Below are 26,848 nucleotides of genomic sequence, written 5' to 3'. Positions count from 1 at the left end.
TGACTGTTAATTGTATTTATGTTGATGGCAGTGAGTGCTGCTCAGGAAGCACTATTTATTTTATTTTAATTATTTTATTTTAATACTTTTTACTAATAAATATCTTGTACAATATCATCCTAACTGATGTTGCTAATGATGTAATTGATGATGTAATTGATGTTGATGTTGATAATGATATAATGTATTGAATATTGTTGTATCGTTGTGTGTGCCGGACCCCAGGAAGAATAGCTTTTGTCAAGTGCAAAAGCTAATGGGGATCCTAAATAAACATAAACATAAACATAAACACACTACAGACGCTTAACCGTCTGTAGTGTGGTAGTGAAAGGGTTAACCTTCTGCAGTGTGGTAGTGAAAGGGTTAACCGTCTGTAGTGTGGTAGTGAAAGAGTTAACCTTCTGTAGTGTGGTAGTGAAAGGGTTAACCTTCTGTAGTGTGGTATTGAAAGGGTTAAACTCCGGCATGACTCCCCGCATTTCACTGTATACTTGTATGCCGTGACAAATAAAACTCTTGACTTGACTTGACTGCAGTGTAGTGTGGTAGTGAAAGGGTTAAAACACGCCTCCCTGTATAAGATGTATTGTTAGCCATAACAGCGCTGCTCCTGACTGGTGAATAATGGCTGCCATCACTCTCAAACATCTCATGGTTGTTGACAGGGCCGCCTCAGGGGGTGTGCGAGCAGTGCGGTCGCACAGGGCCTCGCGGGAAGGGGGGCCTCGCACAAAAAAAAATACAAAATTATAATTTTCTTTTATTTTTTTATTTTTTTTTGCGAGGCCCCCCTTCCCGCGAGGCCCTTTTTCATCACAGACCTAAAATCTAGTTTTGCTTATATGCTTATATATTTCACATTAGACACGTTTGTAGAATGTGTCTTACTTGTTCCTGACTCTGCGGCTCTGCAGATACACTATTGGAGCTCTGGGGCTCTGCAGCAGACATACTATTGGTTTCAACGAAGGGAGGGGTTACATGTGTACAGTCGGCCGGCGTGCGTCAGCTGCGTCTGACTATTTCGCGCGTGCAGCATTGGAGGTTATGCCAGCCAAGACAAAGAGGACGGTCGTTCGGCAGATGGACTGAAGATGAAAGTTGTTGCATGTTAGAAAGTTCAGTCAGGCTAGCCATGTCGGCTTAGCTAAAGGCAGGGACAGCTAGTTAGCTTTAGCTACGTTATAATATCGAGTGCTAACGTGTGGTTCAGTCGGGATAGCCATGTCGGCTAGTAGCTTAGCTAAAGGCTAACTAGCGTTAGCTAACCTAGAGAGAGCGCGTGCAGCATTGTTATGCCAAGATGAAGAGGACGGTCGTTCGGCAGATGAACTTCGTCAACTCCACGCGGTTGTCTCCATCCTCTTGGACGTTTGGTGAGTTTTTAATGCACTCTATTCTATTCCCGCCGTGGATATCTCTCTCTCTCTCTCTCGGGCCGGCTAGCTATTGTGGCTAAGGCTAACGTTATGTTGGCTAACGTTATGTGGAGCCAGCGGGCCGGCTAGCTATCGTAGCTGACGTTCTGTTGGACCAGCGGGCCGGCTAGCTATCGTAGCTAACCTAATGTTGAGCTAGCGGGCCAGCTAGCTATCGTAGCTAATGTTATGTTGAGCTAGCGGGCCGGCTAACTATCGTAGCCAACGTTATGTTGAGCTAGCGGGCCGGCTAGCTGTCGTAGACGTTATGTTGAGCCAAGCGGGCCGGCTAGCTAACGTAGCTAACGTTATATTGAGCCAAGCGGGCCGGCTAGCTATCGTAGCTAATGTTATGTTGAGCTAGCGGGCCGGCTAACTATCGTAGCCAACGTTATGTTGAGCTAGCGGGCCGGCTAGCTGTCGTAGACGTTATGTTGAGCCAAGCGGGCCGGCTAGCTAACGTAGCTAACGTTATATTGAGCCAAGCGGGCCGGCTAGCTGTCGTAGCTAATGTTATATTGAGCCAAAGCGGGCCGGCTAGCTAACGTAGCTAACGTTATATTGAGCCAAACGGGCCGGCTAGCTGTCGTAGCTAACGGTGTGTACCTGGTGTCAGTACCTGGCTACTCTATTTGCAGTTAGCCTATTTAGCTGGTGTCGGCCGTTGGCTCCTTGCTACTTTGTTTTCTCTGGTATAGACCCTCTTCTCTTTGGATTTAAGTGTTGATCTTTGTCCTTTTGGATCTATGTATATTCATGTTGCCTTTGTGAAGTTATCATTTCCTTCTGTTTTGTTCTTCCATTAAAAGTTGAATACTTTAGGGGCTCATCTTAGCTGTCTTGCTTATCTCTCTCTCTCTCTGTCTGGACCACAGACCCATCTCTCTCTCTCTCTCTCTCTCTCTCTGTCTGGACCACAGACTCATCTCTCTCTCTCTGGACCACATACTCTCTCTGTCTGGATCATCACAGACTATCTCTCTCTCTCTCTCTCTCTCTCTCTCTCTGAGCATTGCATTGCTTATAGTTGTCAATTGTGTCGGTCAGTTCATTGCAATTTTTCCTTCAGTCACATTTAGTTTTATCCTGCACCTGGCCTAAAACAGGTTGGATGTGCACACAGCTGCTCTACTGTGTTTGTAGCAGAGCAACCATACCTGAAGCCTTGTAAACAAAGACATCAACACTAGAGTGTGTACTTCTATCTACTAGGGATGTGCATCTCCATCACGAGGCCGATGCGATGCGCATCTCGATACGGTGCCAACGATACGATACATTAACGATACATTTGAAGCACCGGGCGATGCAATGCGATACGATTCACCCCCTGTTGAGATACGATACGATTCAATACGATTTGCTTCAACATAATGCAATTCGGGGTGATACGATGCGATTCAACACGATGCAAAATAATGATACAATTTTATGGTATGACAGAGGATTTGGTTGTATTCCTTATATGCAGCTTATATTATTATTAAAAATAAAATAATCTACTGTAAGTTATATAAATTTATATAAAAACTCTTGGGTGCCTAAGAAGACTTTTGCATAAACTGTCTTTTCTATCCACTTTAGCTAAAAACACACACACAATGTATATACACACTACTGTGAGACAATAATAATCATACACAAAGGGATAATGGCTTATAGCAGACTTAAATGATTTTATAATATTTCAGATAATGAAATTAAATATTTATCATCAACTATCCAATTAGTGTTTATATTGTAACGTTTGGCCACTTTAAATCATTGAAGAGAGAGAGAGAGAGAGAGAGAGAGAGAGAGAGAGAGAGAGAGAGAGAGAGAGAGAGAGAGAGAGAGAGAGAGAGAGAGAGAGAGAGAGAGCCCGTCCGTGTCCCGTAGTTAATGTCACACACTAGGCTAGGATCGGATGTCAACAGAACACACGGAGCCTGGATAGCCTGGATGCGTGCATGAAGCGATATAAAGCCAATAAATGCGAAGTTATCTTTGAACCTGTTGTCAAGCGTCTTCAATATACCCCCCCCCCCCCCCCCCTCCTCACTAATGGAACTGGTGTTGCAGAGTCACGTTAGTTAGTTAGTTAGTTAGTTAGTTAGTTAGTTAGTTAGTTAGTTAGTTAGTTAGTTAGTTAGTTAGTTAGTTAGTTAGTTAGTTAGTTAGTTAGTTAGTTAGTTAGTTAGTTAGTTAGTTAGACACTGTAGTTTAGTTTAGCGTCAGCTGAACGGCTAACTGGCGTTAGCCAGAGGCTACAGCATTAGCCATGTTGATCAATTCTATTCATGTCTCCTCCTCGACTTCCACTGTTTGTTGTTGTTAACTGTGACGCGGCTCTCGCCTTCTGTAGTAGTAGTATAGTATCTGTGCAGTCACAGTGCACTGCTGACAGAAGTGGATGAGAGGAAATTATATGAATGCATCGGTTTTGACCGACGCAACGACGCTACAACAAGATGCATCGCGAGTTCAACCTGAGTTCTAGCCGATGCGCACTTATTCCACCGGTGCACTCGCATCGTGAACGTGTATGCCGGCGCACCGATGCAAATCGATGAATCGTCACATCACTACTATCTACACAGTACAGCCAAAGCATTCCCATTGCTAGGCAAAAACTCCACCTGTTTTTTACACTGCTTCTTCCCTTGCTGGATTTTCTGCATTACTGCCACTTGTACATGTGTGTTGTGGAGAAATGTGTACAGTGTTACAAAGCGATAACACTGTATATTGACTGTAGAACGGGAGCTCTCTCTCGCACTCTCTCTCTTGCTATATGTTGACTGTATCATGCCCAGCCTCGGGCAGCGCTTTAAAGCGTTTAAATCTCGCACAGGGCCTCGCATTTCTCCCAGGCGGCCCTGGTTGTTGATCTTAATAATATTGTGTTTCATGTTATCCCCTCCTCCCTCGTACCATTATCGCCCACAAACATCTTAGAATGACACTGTGACGCACACTCTGCCTATTTGTTTTATTTTTTTTTCTGTTAACTGTTTTTGGTCTTTTGTGTATTTTATTTTGAATTATGACTTGTCCCACTGTATTTATTCTAGATATAGGGTCTGTTTATCAGGACTCAACCGGCCAAAATCCTCCATAGCCTTGTGAGAAGGGACTTACTAGGGTCCATCTGACTTCAAAGTAGTGCAGTAATGCAATGTTTTCCCATCCTAGACCAAAACGAATGAACTTTATATTATAGTTTTAATTGCCATTTTCCCACGTATACAAACATTTTCAATCAACTTCAGTGATTTAATAATTCATTTTTGACCAAGATATCAGCTGGAACCGTATACTAATTCCAAGGTCATGCCTTGCTAATGGTAGTTTAGATCCAGCATTGATGTCTACCCCAGACTTCATCAAATGGTTTAAAAATTAAAGTAGCTGTGTTCCTCGGACGAGCCCTCCATCGGTGCTTCCAGTCATCCCAATCCTCCAAGCATCTGGCTAGCTTGCCGGTGCTTTCTGGTCCCGCATCTCTCCTGACTCTGAGTACGTCCACGTAGGTTAATGTGGGACGTCCTCGTGATCGATGCCCGTGTGTTGGCTCCCACAGCACAAGTTTGCTGGCTGGCAGCTCATGGTGTCTCTGGCAGTGACCTGCCACCCTCATTCTCCTGACTGCCACTTTCTCGCTCACCCTTAGTGCCCCCCCCCCCCCCCCCATACAAGTTTGCATTAGTGACATGCTCATGTTAAAGGATAACTCCACTATTTTGGGAAATTAGCTTATTTAACATCTTCCCTGGAGTTAGACAAGAAGATGCATACCTTTTTTGTCTCTGTGCGTGCATTTTAGCTTTGGGAATAGATGCTCCGTTAGCATAGCTTAGCTTCATCACTGGAAGTGAGGCAGGACAGTAGCCTTACAGTGCCTTACAGTGTATTGCAAGGTCTGACATTGACCAAACTTGATATGCATGACCTTGGTGGGCTCTAGGTCAACTCCTGAAAAGGGGGTCAATGTCAGACTTTGCAATCAAAAGTTAGGGGGCTAATAACCCTTGCCATAATTTCAGTGCGCCCCTAACTTTTGATTGCAAGGTCTGACATTGACCCCCTTTTCAGGAGTTGACCTAGAGCCCACCAAGGTCATGCATATCAAGTTTGGTCAATGTCAGACCTTGCAATACACTGTAAGGCACTGTAAGGCTACTGTCCTGCCTCACTTCCAGTGATGAAGCTAAGCTATGCTAACGGAGCATCTATTCCCAAAGCTAAAATGCACGCACAGAGACAAAAAAGGTATGTATCTTCTTGTCTAACTCCAGGGAAGATGTTAAATAAGCTAATTTCCCAAAATAGTGGAGTTATCCTTTAAGCACCACACGCATCATTCTGGTGTAGCACCCATCCAGGGACTTCTGCAGGGTGGGCTTCAGGGTTCAGCATTCACTGCCATACAGAAGAACAGACTCCACTGTTGCATAAAAGAAGCTGAGCTTGATTTGTCGGGGGACGTTGGATTTCCACACACTGGTCATGCCACTCACTCCTCCACGCAAGTGGCCTTCCTCACTTTGAGGTCTTGCTCGGACGAGTTGACCCACGACTTGTGTTGCCAAGGTGAGCTTCAGCAGGTTGTCAAGGTCTCTCTGTCAGTAGGGTCTCTCTGTCATCAGGTCTCTCTGTCAGTAGGGTCTCTCTGTCATCAGGTCTCTCTGTCATCAGGTCTCTCTGTCAGTAGGGTCTCTCTGTCATCAGGTCTCTCTGTCAGCAGGTCTCTCTGTCAGTAGGGTCTCTCTGGTCTCTCTGTCAGTAGGGTCTCTCTGTCAGCAGGTCTCTCTGGGTCTCTCTGTCAGTAGGGTCTCTCTGTCATCAGGTCTCTCTGTCAGTAGGGTCTCTCTGGGTCTCTCTGTCAGTAGGGTCTCTCTGTCAGCAGGTCTCTCTGGGTCTCTCTGTCAGTAGGGTCTCTCTGTCAGTAGGTCTCTCTGTCAGTAGGGTCTCTCTGGGTCTCTCTGTCAGTAGGGTCTCTCTGTCAGCATGTCTCTCTGGGTCTCTCTGTCAGTAGGGTCTCTCTGTCAGTAGGGTCTCTCTGGGTCTCTGTCAGTAGGTCTCTCTGTCAGCAGGTCTCTCTGGTCTCTCTGTCAGCAGGTCTCTCTGTCAGCAGGTCTCTCTGTCAGCAGGTCTCTCTGTCAGCAGGTCTCTCTGGGTCTCTGTCAGCAGGTCTCTCTGTCAGTAGGGTCTCTCTGTCAGCAGGTCTCTCTGTCAGCAGGTCTCTCTGGGTCTCTGTCAGCAGGTCTCTCTGTCAGTAGGTCTCTCTGGGTCTCTCTGTCAGCAGGTCTCTCTGGGTCTCTCTGTCAGTAGATCTCTCTGTCAGTAGGTCTCTCTGTCAGCAGGTCTCTCTGGTCTCTCTGTCAGCAGGTCTCTCTGGGTCTCTGTCAGCAGGTCTCTCTGTCAGCAGGTCTCTCTGGGTCTCTCTGTCAGCAGGTCTCTCTGGGTCTCTCTGTCAGTAGATCTCTCTGTCAGCAGGTCTCTCTGGGTCTCTGGATCTCTCTGTCAGCAGGTCTCTCTGTCAGCAGGTCTCTCTGTCAGCAGGTCTCTCTGGTCTCTCTGTCAGCAGGTCTCTCTAGTCTCTCTGTCAGCAGGTCTCTCTGTCAGCAGGTCTCTCTGGTCTCTCTGTCAGCAGGTCTCTCTGTCAGCAGGTCTCTCTAGTCTCTCTGTCAGCCGGTCTCTCTGGTCTCTCTGTCAGCAGGTCTCTCTGTCAGCAGGTCTCTCTGTCAGCAGGTCTCTCTGGTCTCTCTGTCAGCAGGTCTCTCTGTCAGCAGGTCTCTCTGTCAGCAGGTCTCTCTGTCAGCAGGTCTCTCTGGTCTCTCTGTCAGCAGGTTTCTCTGTCAGCAGGTCTCTCTGTCAGCAGGTCTCTCTGTCAGCAGGTCTCTCTGGTCTCTCTGTCAGCAGGTCTCGCTGGTCTCTCTGTCAGCAGGTCTCTCTGTCAGCAGGTCTCTCTGGTCTCTCTGTCAGCAGGTCTCTCTGGTCTCTCTGTCAGCAGGTCTCTCTGGTCTCTCTGTCAGCAGGTCTCTCTGGTCTCTCTGTCAGCAGGTTTCTCTGGTCTCTCTGTCAGCAGGTCTCTCTGGTCTCTCTGTCAGCAGGTCTCTCTGGTCTCTCTGTCAGCAGGTCTCTCTGGTCTCTCTGTCAGCAGGTCTCTCTGTCAGCAGGTCTCTCTGTCAGCAGGTCTCTCTGTCAGCAGGTCTCTCTGTCAGCAGGTCTCTCTGGTCTCTCTGTCAGCAGGTCTCTCTGTCAGCAGGTCTCTCTGGTCTCTCTGTCAGCAGGTCTCTCTGTCAGCAGGTCTCTCTGTCAGCAGGTCTCTCTGGTCTCTCTGTCAGCAGGTCTCTCTGTCAGCAGGTCTCTCTGGTCTCTCTGTCAGCAGGTCTCTCTGTCAGCAGGTTTCTCTGGTCTCTCTGTCAGCAGGTCTCTCTGTCAGCAGGTTTCTCTGGTCTCTCTGTCAGCAGGTCTCTCTGTCAGCAGGTCTCTCTGGTCTCTCTGTCAGCAGGTTTCTCTGGTCTCTCTGTCAGCAGGTCTCTCTGTCAGCAGGTCTCTCTGGTCTCTCTGTCAGCAGGTTTCTCTGGTCTCTCTGTCAGCAGGTCTCTCTGTCAGCAGGTCTCTCTCTCTGTCAGCAGGTCTCTCTGTCAGCAGGTCTCTCTGGTCTCTCTGTCAGCAGGTCTCTCTGGTCTCTCTGTCAGCAGGTCTCTCTGGTCTCTCTGTCAGCAGGTCTCTCTGTCAGCAGGTCTCTCTGTCAGCAGGTCTCTCTGGTCTCTCTGTCAGCAGGTCTCTCTGGTCTCTCTGTCAGCAGGTCTCTCTGTCAGCAGGTCTCTCTGTCAGCAGGTCTCTCTGGTCTCTCTGTCAGCAGGTCTCTCTGTCAGCAGGTCTCTCTGGTCTCTCTGTCAGCAGGTCTCTCTGTCAGCAGGTCTCTCTGGTCTCTCTGTCAGCAGGTCTCTCTGGTCTCTCTGTCAGCAGGTCTCTCTCTCAGCAGGTCTCTCTGGTCTCTCTGTCAGCAGGTCTCTCTGGTCTCTCTGTCAGCAGGTCTCTCTGTCAGCAGGTCTCTCTGGTCTCTCTGTCAGCAGGTCTCTCTGTCAGCAGGTCTCTCTGTCAGCAGGTCTCTCTGGTCTCTCTGTCAGCAGGTCTCTCTGGTCTCTCTGTCAGCATGTCTCTCTGGTCTCTCTGTCAGCAGGTCTCTCTGGTCTCTCTGTCAGCAGGTCTCTCTGGTCTCTCTGTCAGCAGGTCTCTCTGTCAGCAGGTTTCTCTGGTCTCTCTGTCAGCAGGTCTCTCTGGTCTCTCTGTCAGCAGGTCTCTCTGGTCTCTCTGTCAGCAGGTCTCTCTGTCAGCAGGTCTCTCTGGTCTCTCTGTCAGCAGGTCTCTCTGTCAGCAGGTCTCTCTGGGTCTCTCTGTCAGCAGGTCTCTCTCTCAGCAGGTCTCTCTGGTCTCTCTGTCAGCAGGTCTCTCTGTCAGCAGGTCTATCTGGTCTCTCTGTCAGCAGGTCTCTCTGTCAGCAGGTCTCTCTGGTCTCTCTGTCAGCAGGTATCTCTGGTCTCTCTGTCAGCAGGTCTCTCTGTCAGCAGGTCTCTCTAGTCTCTCTGTCAGCAGGTCTCTCTCTCAGCAGGTCTCTCTGTCAGCAGGTCTCTCTGGTCTCTCTGTCAGCAGGTCTCTCTCTCAGCAGGTCTCTGTCAGCAGGTCTCTCTGTCAGCAGGTCTCTCTGTCAGCAGGTCTCTCTGTCAGCAGGTCTCTCTGGTCTCTCTGTCAGCAGGTCTCTGTCAGCAGGTCTCTCTGTCAGCAGGTCTCTCTGGGTCTCTCTGTCAGCAGGTCTCTCTGGGTCTCTCTGTCAGCAGGTCTCTCTGTCAGCAGGTCTCTCTGGGTCTCTCTGTCAGCAGGTCTCTCTCTCAGCAGGTCTCTCTGGGTCTCTCTGTCAGCAGGTCTCTCTGTCAGCAGGTCTCTCTGGGTCTCTCTGTCAGCAGGTCTCTCTGTCAGCAGGTCTCTCTGGTCTCTCTGTCAGCAGGTCTCTCTAGTCTCTCTGTCAGCAGGTCTCTCTCTCAGCAGGTCTCTCTGGTCTCTCTGTCAGCAGGTCTCTCTGTCATCAGGTATCTCTGTCAGCAGGTATCTCTGGTCTCTCTGTCAGCAGGTCTCTCTGTCAGCAGGTCTCTCTGTCAGCAGGTCTCTCTGGTCTCTCTGTCAGCAGGTCTCTCTAGTCTCTCTGTCAGCAGGTCTCTCTGTAAACAGGTCTCTCTGTCAGCAGGTCTCTCTAGTCTCTCTGTCAGCAGGTCTCTCTGTCAGCAGGTCTCTCTAGTCTCTCTGTCAGTAGGTCTCTCTGTCAGCAGGTCTCTCTGGTCTCTCTGTCAGCAGGTCTCTCTGGGTCTCTGTCAGCAGGTCTCTCTGTCAGCAGGTCTCTCTGGTCTCTCTGTCAGCAGGTCTCTCTGGTCTCTCTGTCAGCAGGTCTCTCTGTCAGCAGGTCTCTCTGGTCTCTCTGTCAGCAGGTCTCTCTCTCAGCAGGTCTCTCTGTCAGCAGGTCTCTCTGGTCTCTCTGTCAGCAGGTCTCTCTGTCAGCAGGTCTCTCTGTCAGCAGGTCTCTCTGGTCTCTCTGTCAGCAGGTCTCTCTGGTCTCTCTGTCAGCAGGTCTCTCTGTCAGCAGGTCTCTCTGGTCTCTCTGTCAGCAGGTCTCTCTGGTCTCTCTGTCAGCAGGTCTCTCTGTCAGCAGGTCTCTCTGGTCTCTCTGTCAGCAGGTCTCTCTGTCAGCAGGTCTCTCTGGTCTCTCTGTAAACAGGTCTCTCTGGGTCTCTCTGTCAGCAGGTCTCTCTGGTCTCTCTGTCAGCAGGTCTCTCTGGTCTCTCTGTCAGCAGGTCTCTCTGTCAGCAGGTCTCTCTGGTCTCTCTGTCAGCAGGTCTCTCTGTCAGCAGGTCTCTCTGTCAGCAGGTCTCTCTGGGTCTCTCTGTCAGCAGGTCTCTCTGTCAGCAGGTCTCTCTGTCAGCAGGTCTCTCTGTCAGCAGGTCTCTCTGTCAGCAGGTCTCTCTGTCAGCAGGTCTCTCTGTCAGCAGGTCTCTCTGTCAGCAGGTCTCTCTGGTCTCTCTGTCAGCAGGTCTCTCTGGTCTCTCTGTCAGCAGGTCTCTCTGTCAGCAGGTCTCTCTGTCAGCAGGTCTCTCTGGTCTCTCTGTCAGCAGGTCTCTCTGTCAGCAGGTCTCTCTGTCAGCAGGTCTCTCTGGTCTCTCTGTCAGCAGGTCTCTCTGTCAGCAGTGTGGCCCAGAGGGGCTGTGGGAAAATGTGAATCAATGGCTGAGATGCTGAGATATTGGCCCAGACTGAAATATTGCTTCTTTTTTTCACTACAATAACAAGCACAGCTAACTTTATCTTGTAGTTCAGACTTATATTGCGATATGGTATGTTGAGTATGCTGATTGTTTTGTGATGTCATGCTATCACAAAACAATGTTATGCTTCTCTCCAAACTAGCAAAAAGTTTAAAACCAACAATAATAACACATGTACATGTTCTAGACATTCTAATGATCACCAAAAAAAGTATTACAGGCATTTTACTTACTTTTTTGTGAGGAATCCCGTCCAGTGAAAAAGAGAGGTGTGAGACGTGAGAGGATTTTGAAGTTGTGACGTTTCCTGCCTCTGTGGGGGGTACTTATAATATATGCAAATATCCTGGCCAATGGCATTGCAAGACTAAACAATAGGATCCAATGATGATGTTTAGGTGAAAAAAGAACAGGAGAACAAATGATTTATGTATACCCTTTTTTTTAAATAAAAATACAAATGTTGTACAAATGTGCAACTGTGGGCCTTGCAGGGTTTAAGGAACACGCCAACATTATGGGAAATGCGCTACCGTCTTCTCCAGAATCAGACAAGAAGATAGATAATTTCCTCTCTGTGCCTTCAGTAGTGAATGAATGAATGAATGAATGAATGAAAACTTTATTTAACAGATTGCAGAATGGGTACAATACAGTACGGCTCAATACACACAATTGTTAAGGGGATGCAGACCAGAGAAAGACGTTTGTCTTGTTTACATCAGGGTCCCCCATTTGGCCCCTATCTGCTTCCATTCATTTGTGCTAAGCTAGGCTAGCTTGCAGCCGGATAGCTTTCTACTGAACATACAGAGAGGAAATTGGTATATCGTCTTGTCTGACTCTGGAGAAGATGGTAAGCGGATTTCCCATAATGTTGGCATTTTCCTTTAACTTCACATCTTTTTTAGTGGAGATTGAATCATGGACAGATTGTGAATGAAAAACCTTTTCCTCCTCTGCCTTCATTGGAAGCCTTTATTTATCAGCAGTAAGATGAAGTTGGATGATAAAGAGAGGGTCCCCTCCTCACTGGAGGACGAAGGCTATATTTAGACTTGCATGCGGCCGCATCAATACTCTATTTATAGACTAGCGGGTGGATGCTATTTATAGACTAGCGGGTGGTCCACCGACACTGGATGCTATTTATAGACTAGCGGGTGGTCCACCGACGCTGCGGCTGGCTCTGCACTAATGTATGCCATTAGAACTTTTTGGGATGCCCACACACAGAGAAATATCCTGTATGTATAGGTATGCATAGGACACACACATGTACACACACACAATTATGTTCATGTGAAACTTATATTAATTATTACATACATTCATTCTGTAACTAACCATAACCCTAACACTAACCTTAACACTTATTCTTAACCCTTAACCAACATAAATATTGGATTTCTTATATCGTGAATCATGTTGCAATTGTAATATTAGTCAAAATAATCACAAATAGATATTTATTCCAGATGGTTCCCTTTGTGTCCAGTCACACATCCTCTTGGTCCTTATTGTGATATATATATGTAACGGATGGTATAGTGAAGCACAGTCACGAAGGGCTGGGGTGAGTAGCGGTGCTATGGGTTAAACTCACTCTCATCCTCAAAAGACACAGACATGTTACAAAGAAGTGAGTTCACTTCTTGGTATAGCGGTCTGTGTTGTTGCCCGCGGCGTGGGAGACCCAGGTTTGAAACTCCCTCGGGGCATTGAAGTTTGAGGTGACATTGTCACAACCGTCACATATATACATCGATGGCTACAACCTTCATCTCCATCGGCACCGCTGAATACAAAAGAAATGTGGGATGGGCGGCTGGGTGGCGCAGCGGACATTGCACTTGTGACCAACGCGAGAGACACTGGTATCGAATCCGGCCGAATCAGTGTTGCCTCCGGCTTGGCCGGCCGTCATACTGGCTCGATTGGCAGAGTCAGCGGGAGGGAAGCGGGTGGTAATCTGATCGTAAAATTATTCAATTTTTTTTTTATTCTAAATACTTTTTTATATTTTTTTTTTATATCCTCAAACTAAATCCTCAATTTGAATAAAGTGATTAATCTGATTAAATTAGTATTTTTTATTTTTATTAAATCAACTTTCTTTAATGAATATAACTCATCCGTTTTTAATACTATAATATTAGTGTAACCTAATCTTTATCTGCAACTGTGAAGAAAAACCCCATTGGTTTAAACAGAATGAATAGACACATATAAGAAATATATTAAAAAATAAATATATATATTTATTTTTTAATATATTTCTTATATGTGTCTATTCATTCTGTTTAAACCAATGGGGTTTTTCTTCACAGTTGCAGATAAAGATTAGGCTACACTAATATATATATATATAATATATACATATTACAAATTAAAAATTAAAATGTTGATTTAGAATTCGAATGTCAACGTAACGAACGAAGGTCCGAACGTTTGGGCTCAGCCCTACTGGACTGTAGCAGCTGGACTGTAGCAACTGGACTGTAGCAGCTGGACTGTAGCAACTGGACTGTAGCAGCTGGACTGTAGCAACTGGACTGTAGCAGCTGGACTGTAGCAGCTGGACTGTAGCAGCTGGACTGTAGCAACTGGACTGTAGCAGCTGGACTGTAGCAGCTGGACTGTAACAACTGGACTGTAGCAGCTGGACTGTAGCAACTGGACTGTAGCAGCTGGACTGTAGCAACTGGACTGTAGCAGCTGGACTGTAACAGCTGGACTGTAGCAACTGGACTGTAGCAGCTGGACTGTAGCAGCTGGACTGTAACAGCTGGACTGTAGCAACTGGACTGTAGCAGCTGGACTGTAGCAGCTGGACTGTAGCAGCTGGACTGTAACAGCTGGACTGTAGCAACTGGACTGTAGCAGCTGGACTGTAGCAGCTGGACTGTAACAGCTGGACTGTAGCAACTGGACTGTAGCAACTGGACTGTAGCAGCTGGACTGTAACAGCTGGACTGTAGCAACTGGACTGTAGCAGCTGGACTGTAGCAGCTGGACTGTAACAGCTGGACTGTAGCAGCTGGACTGTAACAGCTGGACTGTAGCAGCTGGACTGTAGCAACTGGACTGTAGCAGCTGGACTGTAGCAGCTGGACTGTAACAGCTGGACTGTAGCAGCTGGACTGTAACAGCTGGACTGTAGCAGCTGGACTGTAGCAGCTGGACTGTAACAGCTGGACTGTAGCAGCTGGACTGTAACAGCTGGACTGTAAAAGCTGGACTGTAAAAGCTGGACTGTAGCAACTGGACTGTAGCAGCTGGACTGTAGCAGCTGGACTGTAACAGCTGGACTGTAGCAGCTGGACTGTAGCAGCTGGACTGTAACAGCTGGACTGTAGCAGCTGGACTGTAGCAACTGGACTGTAACAGCTGGACTGTAGCAGCTGGACTGTAACAGCTGGACTGTAGCAGCTGGACTGTAACAGCTGGACTGTAAAAGCTGGACTGTAGCAACTGGACTGTAGCAGCTGGACTGTAGCAGCTGGACTGTAACAGCTGGACTGTAGCAGCTGGACTGTAGCAGCTGGACTGTAACAGCTGGACTGTAGCAGCTGGACTGTAGCAGCTGGACTGTAACAGCTGGACTGTAGCAGCTGGACTGTAACAGCTGGACTGTAGCAGCTGGACTGTAGCAGCTGGACTGTAGCAGCTGGATTGTAACAGCTGGACTGTAGCAGCTGGACTGTAACAGCTGGACTGTAGCAGCTGGACTGTAGCAGCTGGACTGTAACAGCTGGACTGTAGCAGCTGGACTGTAGCAGCTGGACTGTAACAGCTGGACTGTAGCAGCTGGACTGTAACAGCTGGACTGTAACAGCTGGACTGTAGCAGCTGGACTGTAACAGCTGGACTGTAACAGCTGGACTGTAGCAGCTGGACTGTAACAGCTGGACTGTAGCAGCTGGACTGTAACAGCTGGACTGTAGCAGCTGGACTGTAACAGCTGGACTGTAGCAGCTGGACTGTAACAGTTGGACTGTAACAGCTGGAATGTAGCAACTGGACTGTAACAGCTGGACTGTAGCAGCTGGACTGTAACAGCTGGACTGTAGCAACTGGACTGTAACAGCTGGACTGTAGTGAAGCAGCTGGACTGTAGCAGCTGGACTGTAATAGCTGGACTGTAACAGCTGGACTGTAACAGCTGGACTGTAGTGAAGCAGCTGGACTGTAACAGCTGGACTGTAGTGAAGCAGCTGGACTGTAACAGCTGGACTGTAGTGAAGCAGCTGGACTGTAACAGCTGGACTGTAGCAGCTGGACTGTAACAGCTGGACCGTAACAGCTGGACTGTAGTGAAGCAGCTGGACTGTAACAGCTGGACTGTAGTGAAGCAGCTGGACTGTAACAGCTGGACTGTAGCAGCTGGACTGTAACAGCTGGACCGTAACAGCTGGAGTGTAGTGAAGCAGCTGGACTGTAACAGCTGGACTGTAACAGCTGGACTGTAGCAGCTGGACTGTAACAGCTGGACTGTAGTGAAGCAGCTGGACTGTAACAGCTGGACTGTAACAGCTGGACTGTAACAGCTGGACTGTAGCAGCTGGACTGTAGCAGCTGGACTGTAACAGCTGGACTGTAACAGCTGGACTGTAGTGAAGCAGCTGGACTGTAACAGCTGGACTGTAACAGCTGGACTGTAGCAGCTGGACTGTAACAGCTGGACTGTAGTGAAGCAGCTGGACTGTAACAGCTGGACTGTAACAGCTGGACTGTAACAGCTGGACTGTAACAGCTGGACTGTAGCAGCTGGACTGTAGCAGCTGGACTGTAGTGTAACAGCTGGACTGTAGTGAAGCAGCTGGACTGTAACAGCTGGACTGTAGCAGCTGGACTGTAGTGAAGCAGCTGGACTGTAGCAGCTGGACTGTAACAGCTGGACTGTAACAGCTGGACTGTAGTTCAAGTTTCAAGTTTTCAAGTTTCTTTAATAGTTGTCATACAGAAGTACAGAATACTTTTGTACAAAATGCTTCTTACTGTTGCGCTCCAGAGACTGTGCATGACAAGATAAGTATGAAATAAAAACATAGTAAAAATTAGAAGTAAAAAAAGAGGTCACAGTGTTCAGTTTAGACATATGTACAATGTTCGTAGACGTAGTTACCATACAATATACAATACTGTGCAGTGTACTAATATACAATACTATACTATATAGTGCAAGGCATAAATGGACGAGGTGCAGTTTAGGTACAATTCACAGTAGGTGTACGAGTTGTAGTGCAAATCCTTTATCAATCAATATAAAGTGTAAGTGTGTTTGTGTGATCTAAAGTGTGGAGAGTGGGTGCTGCAGTGTGTTGTTTGTTTGAGTGAGTGTGTGCGTGTGGGTGTGTGTGCTGTGTGCATTTGATGGTTGTTGCATAGTGATTATTGTTCGTTTAGCGATTATTGTTCGTTCGTTTAGCAGCCTGATGGCCTGGGGATAGAAGCTCCTTCTGAGTCTTTCTGTGCTCGCCTTAAGACTCCGGTATCGCTTGCCTGACGGCAGCAGTTCAAAGAGGCAGTTGTTCGGGTGGCTCGAGTCCTTAATAATTCTCTTAGCCTTCCCCTTGCACCGCTTGTTGTAAATGTTCTGGAGGGTGGGAAGCCCCCCTCTAATTGTGCGTTCGGCTGAACGTGTCACTCTTTGTAGTCTGCTACGGTCTTGTGCAGTGCTATTCCCAAACCAGGAGGTGATGTTGCCGGTCAGGATGCTCTCTATTGTACATGAGTAGAAGTTCCTAAGGATCTTCTGACTGACTTGGAACTTCCTTAGGCGCCTGAGGAAGTAGAGGCGTTGTCGTGCCTTCTTCACAACACTGTCAATGTGTGTGGTCCATGTCAAGTCCTCGGATATGTGGGCTCCGAGGTACTTGAAACTGTTCACTCTCTCAACCGGTGCCCCGTCGATGCTGAGGGGGCTGTAGTCCTTGACCCCCGACCTCCTGAAGTCCACAATCATCTCTTTTGTTTTGCTGACGTTCAGGGAGAGGCAGTTCTCCTGACACCACTGTGACAGGTTCTCTACCTCTTCCAGGTAGGCCCTTTCGTCGTTGGCAGAGATCAGGCCCACCACTACTGTGTCATCAGCAAATTTGATGATGGTGTTGTTGTTCCGCTGTGCTACGCAGTCATGTGTGTACAGGGAGTAGAGGAGGGGGCTCAGAACACAGCCCTGGGGGGCCCCTATGTTGAGCGTGATGGATGAGGAGGTGCAGTTGCCGGCTCTTACCACCTGGGGTCTGCCCGTCAGGAAGTCCAGGACCCACTGGCACAGGTCATAGTTCAAGCCCAGGTCCCTGAGCTTGGCTATGAGTTTGGAGGGGACTATGGTATTGAATGCTGAGCTGTAGTCGATGAACAGCATTCTCACATAGTTCCCCTGCCTCTTGTCCAGATGTGATGCTGCTGTGTGCAGCACATGGGCTATGGCGTCCTCCGTGGACCTGTTGGGGCGATATGCAAATTGCAGAGGGTCCAGGTTGATGGGGAGGGAGGAACAGATGTAGCCCTTCACTAGCTTCTCAAAGCACTTCATGGCTATGGAGGTGAGGGCTACAGGGCGGTAGTCGTTGAGGCAAGCGGGCGTAGATTTTTTGGGTACAGGGATGATGGTGGACTTCTTCAGACAGGTGGGGATGACGGCCTGTTCCAAGGACAGGTTGAAGATGTCAGTGAATACCGGGGCCAGTTGGTCGGCACAGACTTTTAGGACGCGGCCGGGGATGCCGTCCGGTCCTGCTGCCTTCCTGATATCCACTTTTTTAAAGATCCGTCTCACCTCATGCTCTGTTACCCTGAACACTGAGTCTCCATCAGCAGACCCCCCCCCCCCATTGCCGTGGTTTGTAGGCTGGTGTTGTTATTCACAGCCTCAAACCTCGCATAGAAGGAGTTGAGATCATTTGCTAAGGAGATGTCACTGTTCAGTTTGAGGGGGGTTCCTTTGTAGTCTGTCATTGTTCTGAGGCCCTGCCACATGCCTCTAGAGTCAGCCTGTTCAAACTGAAGTTCAACTTTATCCCTGTAACGCCGTTTTGCCTCTATTACTGCTCTCCTGACGTTGTATCTTGCCATCTTGTGTTCTTCCATGTTGCCTGTCACCAGCCCGGTGTTGTATGCTGATGTGCGCACTTTCAGAGCCTCACGGACGGATGTGTCTACCCAGGGCTTTTGATTTGGGTAGATATTAATTTTGGTGGAGGGGATTATTACTTCTACCTGAGTACAGACATAGTCAATCACCGTTTCGGTGTATTCGTTAATATTGGCTGTGTTATCACGGAATACACTCCATTCTGTGCTTCCCAGCACTGCTTGGAGTGACTCCACTGACGTCACGGCCCAACGCTTAACCTCTCGCGAGACCACCGGCGTTCGCTTGAGACTTTGTCTGTACTTTGGCAAAAGGAAAATGGCGGCGTGATCGCTTTTACCGAATGGACTAAGAGCCTGTGACTTGTACCCATTCTTAAATTGCGAGTATACATGGTCTAATATGTTCTCGCCTCTGGTGGGACAGGTCACATGCTGATAGAAATTCGGCAGCACCTTTTTAAGACGCGCGCTGTTGAAATCCCCCAAGACCAAAATGGCAGCGTCAACATTAGCTGCCTGGAGTTTGTTTACCTCGTCGTGAAGTTTTGAAAGTGCGACCCCAGTGTTCGCGTGTGGTGGAATGTACACTCCGATGAGGATGATGGACGTTAACTCTCTTGGGAGGAAGAAGGGTCGACATTTTATCGTGATAAACTCCAGGTCTGGGGAGCAGTGGTTAGACAGTTCCTTTGTGTTGCCTAAATCGCACCACTCCTTGTTTATCATGAAGGCAATGCCGCCTCCTCTCGTCTTTAGTGACTCTTCTGCCGTCCGGTCTTTGCGGAGAACGAAGAAGTGGTCTGCCGGTTCTATTGCGTGATTCGGGACATCTGGACTCAGCCAAGTTTCTGTGAAACAGAGGACGTTACAATCCCGAATGTCCCTCTGGAATTGGATCCTTGCTCTGATGTCGTCCAATTTGTTTCCTATCGATTGCACATTGGCCAACAATATGCTGGGCAATGTGGTTCTGTGTCGTTTGGACCTCAGTCTGTTCCGGACCCCGGCTCTCTTTCCTCGTCTTCGCGGCGGTTTCTGGTCTTGGCCATGGCCGGCATAACAAAGGATCTCGGCGGGCCATTTCTGCTGTTCAGCGATCCGATCCAGAGAGCAATCCAAACGGTAAGATTTTCTTAATCCAATGTCAATGATTGACTGACGGTCATACACATATAATGCACCAACAGTTGGTGCAAATAAAACTCCTAATACTATAAAAATTAACAAAATAAAGCACAGTCTCGTCGGAGCGATCAGAAAGGCAGCCATCAGAGCAGCGCCAGTGTAGCAGCTGGACTGTAACAGCTGGACTGTAGCAGCTGGACTGTAGCAGCTGGACTGTAACAGCTGGACTGTAACAGCTGGACTGTAGCAGCTGGACTGTAGCAGCTGGACTGTAACAGCTGGACTGTAACAGCTGGACTGTAACAGCTGGACTGTAACAGCTGGACTGTAGTGAAGCAGCTGGACTGTAGCAGCTGGACTGTAGTGAAGCAGCTGGACTGTAGCAGCTGGACTGTAACAGCTGGACTGTAGCAGCTGGACTGTAACAGCTGGACTGTAACAGCTGGACTGTAGCAGCTGGACTGTAACAGCTGGACTGTAACAGCTGGACTGTAACAGCTGGACTGTAACAGCTGGACTGTAGTGAAGCAGCTGGACTGTAGCAGCTGGACTGTAACAGCTGGACTGTAGCAGCTGGACTGTAACAGCTGGACTGTAACAGCTGGACTGTAGTGTAACAGCTGGACTGTAACAGCTGCACTGTAGCAGCTGGACTGTAGCAGCTGGACTGTAGTGTAACAGCTGGACTGTAGCAGCTGGACTGTAGTGTAACAGCTGGACTGTAACAGCTGGACTGTAGCAGCTGGACTGTAGCAGCTGGACTGTAGTGTAACAGCTGGACTGTAGCAGCTGGACTGTAGTGTAACAGCTGGACTGTAACAGCTGGACTGTAGCAGCTGGACTGTAGCAGCTGGACTGTAGTGTAACAGCTGGACTGTAGTGAAGCAGCTGGACTGTAGCAGCTGGACTGTAGTGTAACAGCTGGACTGTAGCAGCTGGACTGTAGTGTAACAGCTGGACTGTAGCAGCTGGACTGTAGCAGCTGGACTGTAGCGGCTGGACTGTAGTGTAACAGCTGGACTGTAGTGTAACATCTGGACTGTAACAGCTGGACTGTAGCAGCTGGACTGTAGTGTAACAGCTGGACTGTAGTGTAACATCTGGACTGTAACAGCTGGACTGTAGCAGCTGGACTGTAGTGTAACAGCTGGACTGTAGCAGCTGGACTGTAGTGTAACAGCTGGACTGTAGTGTAACAGCTGGACTGTAGCAGCTGGACTGTAGCAGCTGGACTGTAGCAGCTGGACTGTAACAGCTGGACTGTAGCAGCTGGACTGTAGTGTAACAGCTGGACTGTAGCAGCTGGACTGTAGCAGCTGGACTGTAGTGAAGCAGCTGGACTGTAGTGTAACAGCTGGACTGTAGTGAAGCAGCTGGACTGTTCATATCTGCCTATTTGTTATATTGTTATATATATAATTATTAAGTTATTTTGTGCATCACTCTGTTTTGAATTTGATGCAAATTTGCAATGCATGAGGGTCATCCTTGTGTTGACTCTCATGTTGATAAGAGTATTAAAACTTGAAAAATATCCGTTTAAGGTAGATTAAAAAAAATGCGATTAATTTGCGATTAATCGCGAGTTAACTATGGACAATCATGCGATTAATCAGATTAAACATTTTAATGGATTGACAGCACTAATAATAATGAATTTGTACAGTAAGGGTTCATGGCTCTGGAGGAAGCGTGCGTCTCCAGGGGCAGAGCAGCAGCAGCTCCTGGTGGAGTTAAGGAGTTAAACCAAACAGTTACTTTAGCTGCAGGGTGTTAATGAACCTGGGTACTAGAGGAGGACTAACTCAATACAACAGTCATCTCTCATCTATCATAATCAATTATTTATACCTTTTCATCTGTACCATCTCTCTCTCTCTCTCTCTCTCTCTCTCTCTCTCTCTCTCTCTCTCTCTCTCTCTCTCTCTCTCTCTCTCTCTCTCTCTCTCTCTCTCTCTCTCTCTCTCTCTCTCTCTCTCTCTCTCTCTCTCTCTCTCTCTCTCTCTCTCTCTCTCTCTCTCTCTCTCTCAATTCAATTCAATTCAATTCAAATGGCTTTATTGGCATGACGTAACTTGTACATGTTGCCAAATGACATTTATTAAGTTTATTAACATTAAACATGAATTACAAAACAGATATCAATGTCAAAGTACATAAAAATATCATCATAAAATATCTTCAAAACATAAAACATCGGGTGGCTAAGTGGCGCAGTGGGCAAGGCGCTCGCCACTAACGCAGGAGATGCTGGGTTCGAGCCCAGCTCTCGGCGTTGCTACCACAGCTTGGCTGGTCGTTCATACTAACACAATTGGCAGTGTTAGGGGTGGGAAAGCTGGTGGGTGGGGATTGGACGTTGTGGACAGCGACTCCTACAGGTCGGTTGGTGCGCCTGTACAGCAGAATCAGGAAGTAACGGGGGCAGCGTGAGCCTCCCACGCGTTACTCCTCGCCACTGAGAGATTGCGCTGTTCAGGTGAAAAGATGCGACAGCTGCCTCCTTGTGTACCGGAGGGGACACGTGATGCAAGGCTTGGTCCTCACTGCAGCCGACCAGTGGGAGGCATAGTCTTTTTGGGATGGGAGAATTTTTTTTTAAATAAGGAGAAAAAGTGGATAAAAAAAATAAACATAAAACACCAAATATTACAGCATAAACGTGTGTCAGGTGACTGTCACTCACTGTCCCTCAGTCTATGGCAGGCAGCAACATAGACTGCTGCTAGCTCACAGCTTGTTGAGTCCTCCCCTAGTAGGACTGGTAGTTTTTCTGTATCTGGTACAGTGTAAGAAAACCTTTTGTTATTCATTCAAAAAAAAATGTATGCGTTTCTCTAAGATATTCATATTTTTCACATTTGGTGAGGAAGTGTATCTCTGTTTCAGGCTCATTGGAGGATGCAATGGCAGCACAGCCTTTGCTCTGCAGGAAGCCAGGTTTTCCTGTGCCTCCCCTTTTCAATAGGCAAGGCTGTGCTCACTCAGTTTGTATTTTGTCAAGGTTTTGTAGTTGTTGATCAGTCACCATGCTCAAATAATCTGCTATGGTGTACTGTCGATTTCTCTCTCTCTCTCTCTCTCTCTCTCTCTCTCTCTCATTTATCATGCTTTTATTTTTATTTATTTTTTATGTTTTTGGTAGATATTTTATTGGTTATTAGCTACCGGGCAGTCGGTAGAGAGAGAGAGAGGGGAAGATGGGAGATAGATGGGGGAAGACATTCGGCAAAGGTCGCCGGGTCCGGGAGTCGAACCCGGGACGGCCGTGTTGCACCGCAGCGCTGTACGTGGTGCGCCAGTCGGAGCGGCCCCATTTATCATGCTTTTTAATTAAATGAAAGACGTAAGAAGAACACCAGTAATTGCTTTATAAAAGCGTGTTAAAACCTCTCTCTCTCTTCTCTCCGCTGTCTGTAGTTTTGATGTGGAGAACGGTCTCTCTGTGGGCCGCAGCCCCTGGACCCCCAGGCCCTCCCCGGCTCCGGGATGGTCATCCAGGCCAACTTCCCCCACAGCCAGCGCAGGGAGTCCTTCCTCTACCGCTCCGACTCCGACTTCGACCTCTCCAAGGCCCGTCCAGGACCTCGTCTGCAGCCAGCGACATGTGAGTCAAGCACCCTAACCCTAACCCTAACCTTTGACCACTCCAAGGCCCCGTCCAGGACCTCGTCTGCAGCCAGCGACATGTGAGTCAAGCACCCTAACCCTAAACCCTAACCGTTGACCTCTCCAAGGCCCCGTCCAGGACCTCGTCTGCAGCCAGCGACTGTGCTTTCACAGTCATTTTAAATACATTTAACCCTTTCACTACCACACTACCAAAGGGGTAACCCTTTCACTGCAACGATACAGAAGGTTAACCCTTTCACTCACACTACCAAACGGATTAACCCTTTCAATGTGACAATACAGAAGTTAACCCTTTTACTGCCACACGACAAAGGGGTTAACCCTTTCACAACCACACTACAGAAGGTTAACCCTTTCACAACCACACTACAGGTGGTTACCATAATATCTTGACCTTTAAACCAATAAAATAGTCCTTTAAAGTTCCATCCATTAAGACTAATAATGTCTTGAAAGGAAACAGTGATTCTAGATCAACTATACTATACTCTGAGATGCCTGTTAAATACCAGCCATGTGTGTCTCTTTATTTATGATAATCCCTCAGGTATCACACGGACGACACTGATCAGATTTATTGATTAATGGGAGACCTTTGACTTGTTATTTATTTATTTTTGTCAGGCACTTGGCATGCTAGGGGTAAATGTAACTGCCTTAGTCCTTCATTTGTATTGTTTTAAACTAAAAATATTGGAAACCCTTTCCACCTGCTGCTCCTGCTTTGATGTTGAATAAAAGAAATTGGGTTGATTGCTATTGTTTTATTGTGCTTGTGATTTTTTTTAACTGAATTTGACTTTTCATTTAAAATATCGGTTGTATGGTAGTCTACTGTATGTGTATTGTGTCTTGTTATGTATGTTTTGTCCATAATTTGTGCTTGCCTTCTTGGCCAGATCACCGTTGAAAAAGAGACCTCGGTCTCAATGTTTTATTTATTTTCTGGTTAAATAAAGGTTTGATGATTGATGATGATGATGAAACTTTCATTGAATCCAGTGGGCACAGCTAACAAGCTAGCTGGTGTCTCTTCTCATACACTCGTTGGTTTAAATAATGAATGCTTACAGTGGTTAACTAGGTGCCTAAGTGCTGATGACGCAGAAAACATTCCTTTTATACTTTTAGAAAGAAAAAGAAGAGACTTGATTTTGAATGCATCCTTTTCAACATCACCTTGCATTGGTGTTGAGTTTGAGTGATGGTCTCCATGGTACAGAGAGTGGCTGGGCCTTTGTTTACCAGTGAATAACTTAACAGTGTCACTCTCAAAACAGGTGTTCGTGCCCCGTTGATTGTTCTTTTAATTTATTTTTGTTTATCGCCGCAGTCATTATTCAGCTTTTTTGTTTCTAATTATAGACATACTGAAGATATGATCGTCACGCCTTTTGCACAGGTGAGTCTTTTCCTGTATCTTCAACTAGGCATGTCCTATAAATAAATAGATAAATAGATACATTCATAAAGTGCTCCTCATTCCTATCCGTGGTGTCGTGGAGCTACTGTCCCCACTCTTACAAGATCCAGTCAATACATTCTTGCTGATATATTTCTTTTCTTTCTTTTCTTTCTGTATTTTATTTGTTTATTCAAAAGGGGGACAAGTACAAAGGGATGTGTTGTACCTTAGGTTCATTTCCAACATCAGCCCCTTGCTTTGCACCAGTCACTTCCAACGCTGAGGACAAATGTACTAAGTGTCATTGGGCATAGAAAGGCCTCTATTTAGTAACCTGAATACATTTTGAGCTTGGTTTACATTTGTAGTGTTTGTAAACATTTGGTAAGATATATGATTAATGATTACGAGTCAGAGAAGGGTTATTCTCCATCAAGTCAAACCCTTCAAGAAGCTCTTCGAGAAGAAGTATGTGCATTCAGTACAGCCAACATTTACATGGTCAAATAAATCACGAGAGAGAAAGAGAGAGAGAGAGAGAGAGAGAGAGAGAGAGAGAGAGAAAGAGAGAGAGAGAGAGAGAGAGAGAGAGAGAGAGAGAGAGAGAGAGAGAGAGAGAGAGAGAGAGAGAGAGAGAGAGAGAGAGAGAGAGAGAGAGAAAAGAGAGAGAGAGAGCGGGGCAGTGCTAGTCCCCGCGGAAACCATCATGAGGCACAGTGTTGGCATGGCAACAGCCCTCGGCATCCCACTGGCACAACATGGTCGGCAGGTCTCACCGTCGGATGTGCGTCACACCCTCACTCAGTTTACCACAGCAGCAGCATGTTGTAACCAGGGGTGTAAAGTACTTGAATAATTGTACTTTGTTACAATACCTAAGTACTGTTTTGGGGGATTTGTACTTTACTCAAGTATTATTAGGTTTGTAAACTTGTACTTTTACTCAATTACATTCCAGAGAAAAAAAACATACTTTTTACTCCTTACATTTAAAATGCAGACCTACAAAGTACAAAGTACAAATCTCGCAGGTCCAACTATTTTAATTAGTATATTTGTTTCTCTGGCCGAACTAACGTTAACGTTATTAATCCTGCGGCCGCTCTTTATTTAAAAACAGCCAATCAAATCCCCATCAATGGAAAATGAACCCGCCCATACCCGTGCTGATTGGTCCTTGTGCAAGACTATAAAGCAGGGATCTTTGATTAAACACCTGCTATCAGAAGAATAGATAGTCAGGAAAAAAAGTTTTTAGTTTTACTTTTTAGTACTTAAGTACATTTAAAAGTAGACACTTTTTTTTACTTTTACTCAAGTGTGTTTTTAGCCAGATACTTTCCCATACTTTCACTTAAGTATAATTTCTGGGTACTTTTTACACCCCTGGTTGTAACCTACTGCACAAAGTGATGCTGATTACACATAAGATAGGGATAGGGACAGAAGAATAGGGATTTAGATTCACACGCTGAAGAATGGGTATTTGGGGATTTTGTATTGAGATTTATCAAACTTATTTCAGGGTCGGCCTACTGTGTTTATCTTACTGTCCTGGCAGAACATGTATGTCCTGTTTATGACAGTGTTATGTCAGAGTTATGAACACCCCTTCAAATAAAGTGTTACTAAAACGTTTTCTTTTGTTATTCAATAATACAAAATAATATCAAAATAAAGAACAATAATAATGCTGGCCAGCCTGAGGAGGCTACTAAACCATGCGCTCTCTGCCTCATCTCTCTCTCTCTCTCTCTCTCTCTCTCTCTCTCTCTCTCTCTCTCTCTCTCTCTCTCTCTCTCTCTCTCTCTCTCTCTCTCTCTCTCTCTCTCTCTCTCTCTCTCTCTCTCTCTCTCTCTAGGTGCTGGCCAGCCTGAGGACAGTGAGGGGGAACTGTGCAGAGATCACTGGGCAGCAGGACCGCACTGCCAGCAAGTAGGTTCTTGTAAATAATGTTATAAAGTAGTACTGCAGTTGTCACCTTTAACACTATCAAAAGCCATTATCGTCACCACCATCATCATCATCATCATCGCTGTCGTCGTCATCATCAATTCATTTGAAAAGGTTTAGAATTCATGTTTATGAGTATGTTTAAGGAATTTGTGATGTGCCTCCTCTCCTCTCTTCTCTTTCCTCTCCTCTCCTTTACTCTCCTCTCTTCTCTTCTCTTCTCTTCTCTTCTCTTCTCTTCTCTTCTCTTCTCTTCTCTTCTCTTCTCTTCTCTTCTCTTCTCTTCTCTTCTCTTCTCTTCTCTTCTCTTCTCTTGTCTTGTCTTGTCTTGACTTCTCTTCTCTTCTCTTCTCCTTTTCTCTCCTCTTCTCTTTCCTCTCCTCTCCTTGCCTCTCCTTGCCTCTCCTCTCTTCTTCGCTCCATTCCTCTCTTCTTCTCTCCTCTCCTCTCTTCTTCTCTCCCCTCCTCTCCTCTCCTCTCTTCTTCTCTCCCCTCCTCTCCTCTCCTCTCCTCTCCTCTCTTCTTCTCTCCCCTCCTCTCCTCTCCTCTCCTCTCTTCTCTTTCGTCTCCTCTCCTCTCTAGTGTAAGATGATCACAGCAGTAGCATGTCCTTTATGTATACTCAAACTGTGTTTGGTTTGCTTGTATTCGCAGGATAAGGTCGTCAGGCAGCAACCCACCCTCCATGTGCAAGACGAGCCTGGCAGGTCAGTAGTGCTGCCACAACGAGCACCTCTGTGTTGAAACATTCTTATTATGGAGGATACAACATGGCCATTGCAGAATAGCAACAGGTGGAAGCTATGACATTAATGTCCCCATCCTTGGACCCAGGCCTCCTGTAGTTAGGACACCATCCTTGGACCCAGGCTTCCTGTAGTTAGGACACCATCCTTGGACCCAGG

At 47.0% G+C, this 26,848-nt stretch overlaps 1 protein-coding gene across 1 annotated transcript in view; it reads left to right on the top strand.

The window, feature by feature from the left end:
• Positions 1 to 22,426: 22,426 nt before the first annotated feature.
• Positions 22,427 to 26,848, top strand: part of LOC311226729 (3',5'-cyclic-AMP phosphodiesterase 4D-like) — a gene marked incomplete at its 3' end in the record, with an annotated part of 83,561 nt that continues 79,139 nt past the window's right edge. Inside the window, 5 exon segments of the mRNA XM_084312139.1 lie at positions 22,427 to 22,526; positions 22,529 to 22,559; positions 23,951 to 23,987; positions 25,852 to 25,925; positions 26,598 to 26,650. Of these exon segments, the coding sequence (XP_084168265.1) occupies positions 22,442 to 22,526; positions 22,529 to 22,559; positions 23,951 to 23,987; positions 25,852 to 25,925; positions 26,598 to 26,650 (280 nt within the window). The 5' untranslated portion in view covers positions 22,427 to 22,441.

The sequence above is a fragment of the Notolepis coatsorum genome (assembly GCF_963971535.1).
Source record: "Notolepis coatsorum genome assembly, chromosome: 4".
NCBI lineage: Eukaryota > Metazoa > Chordata > Actinopteri > Aulopiformes > Paralepididae > Notolepis > Notolepis coatsorum.
This window is presented reverse-complemented; position numbering and strand designations above follow the sequence as displayed.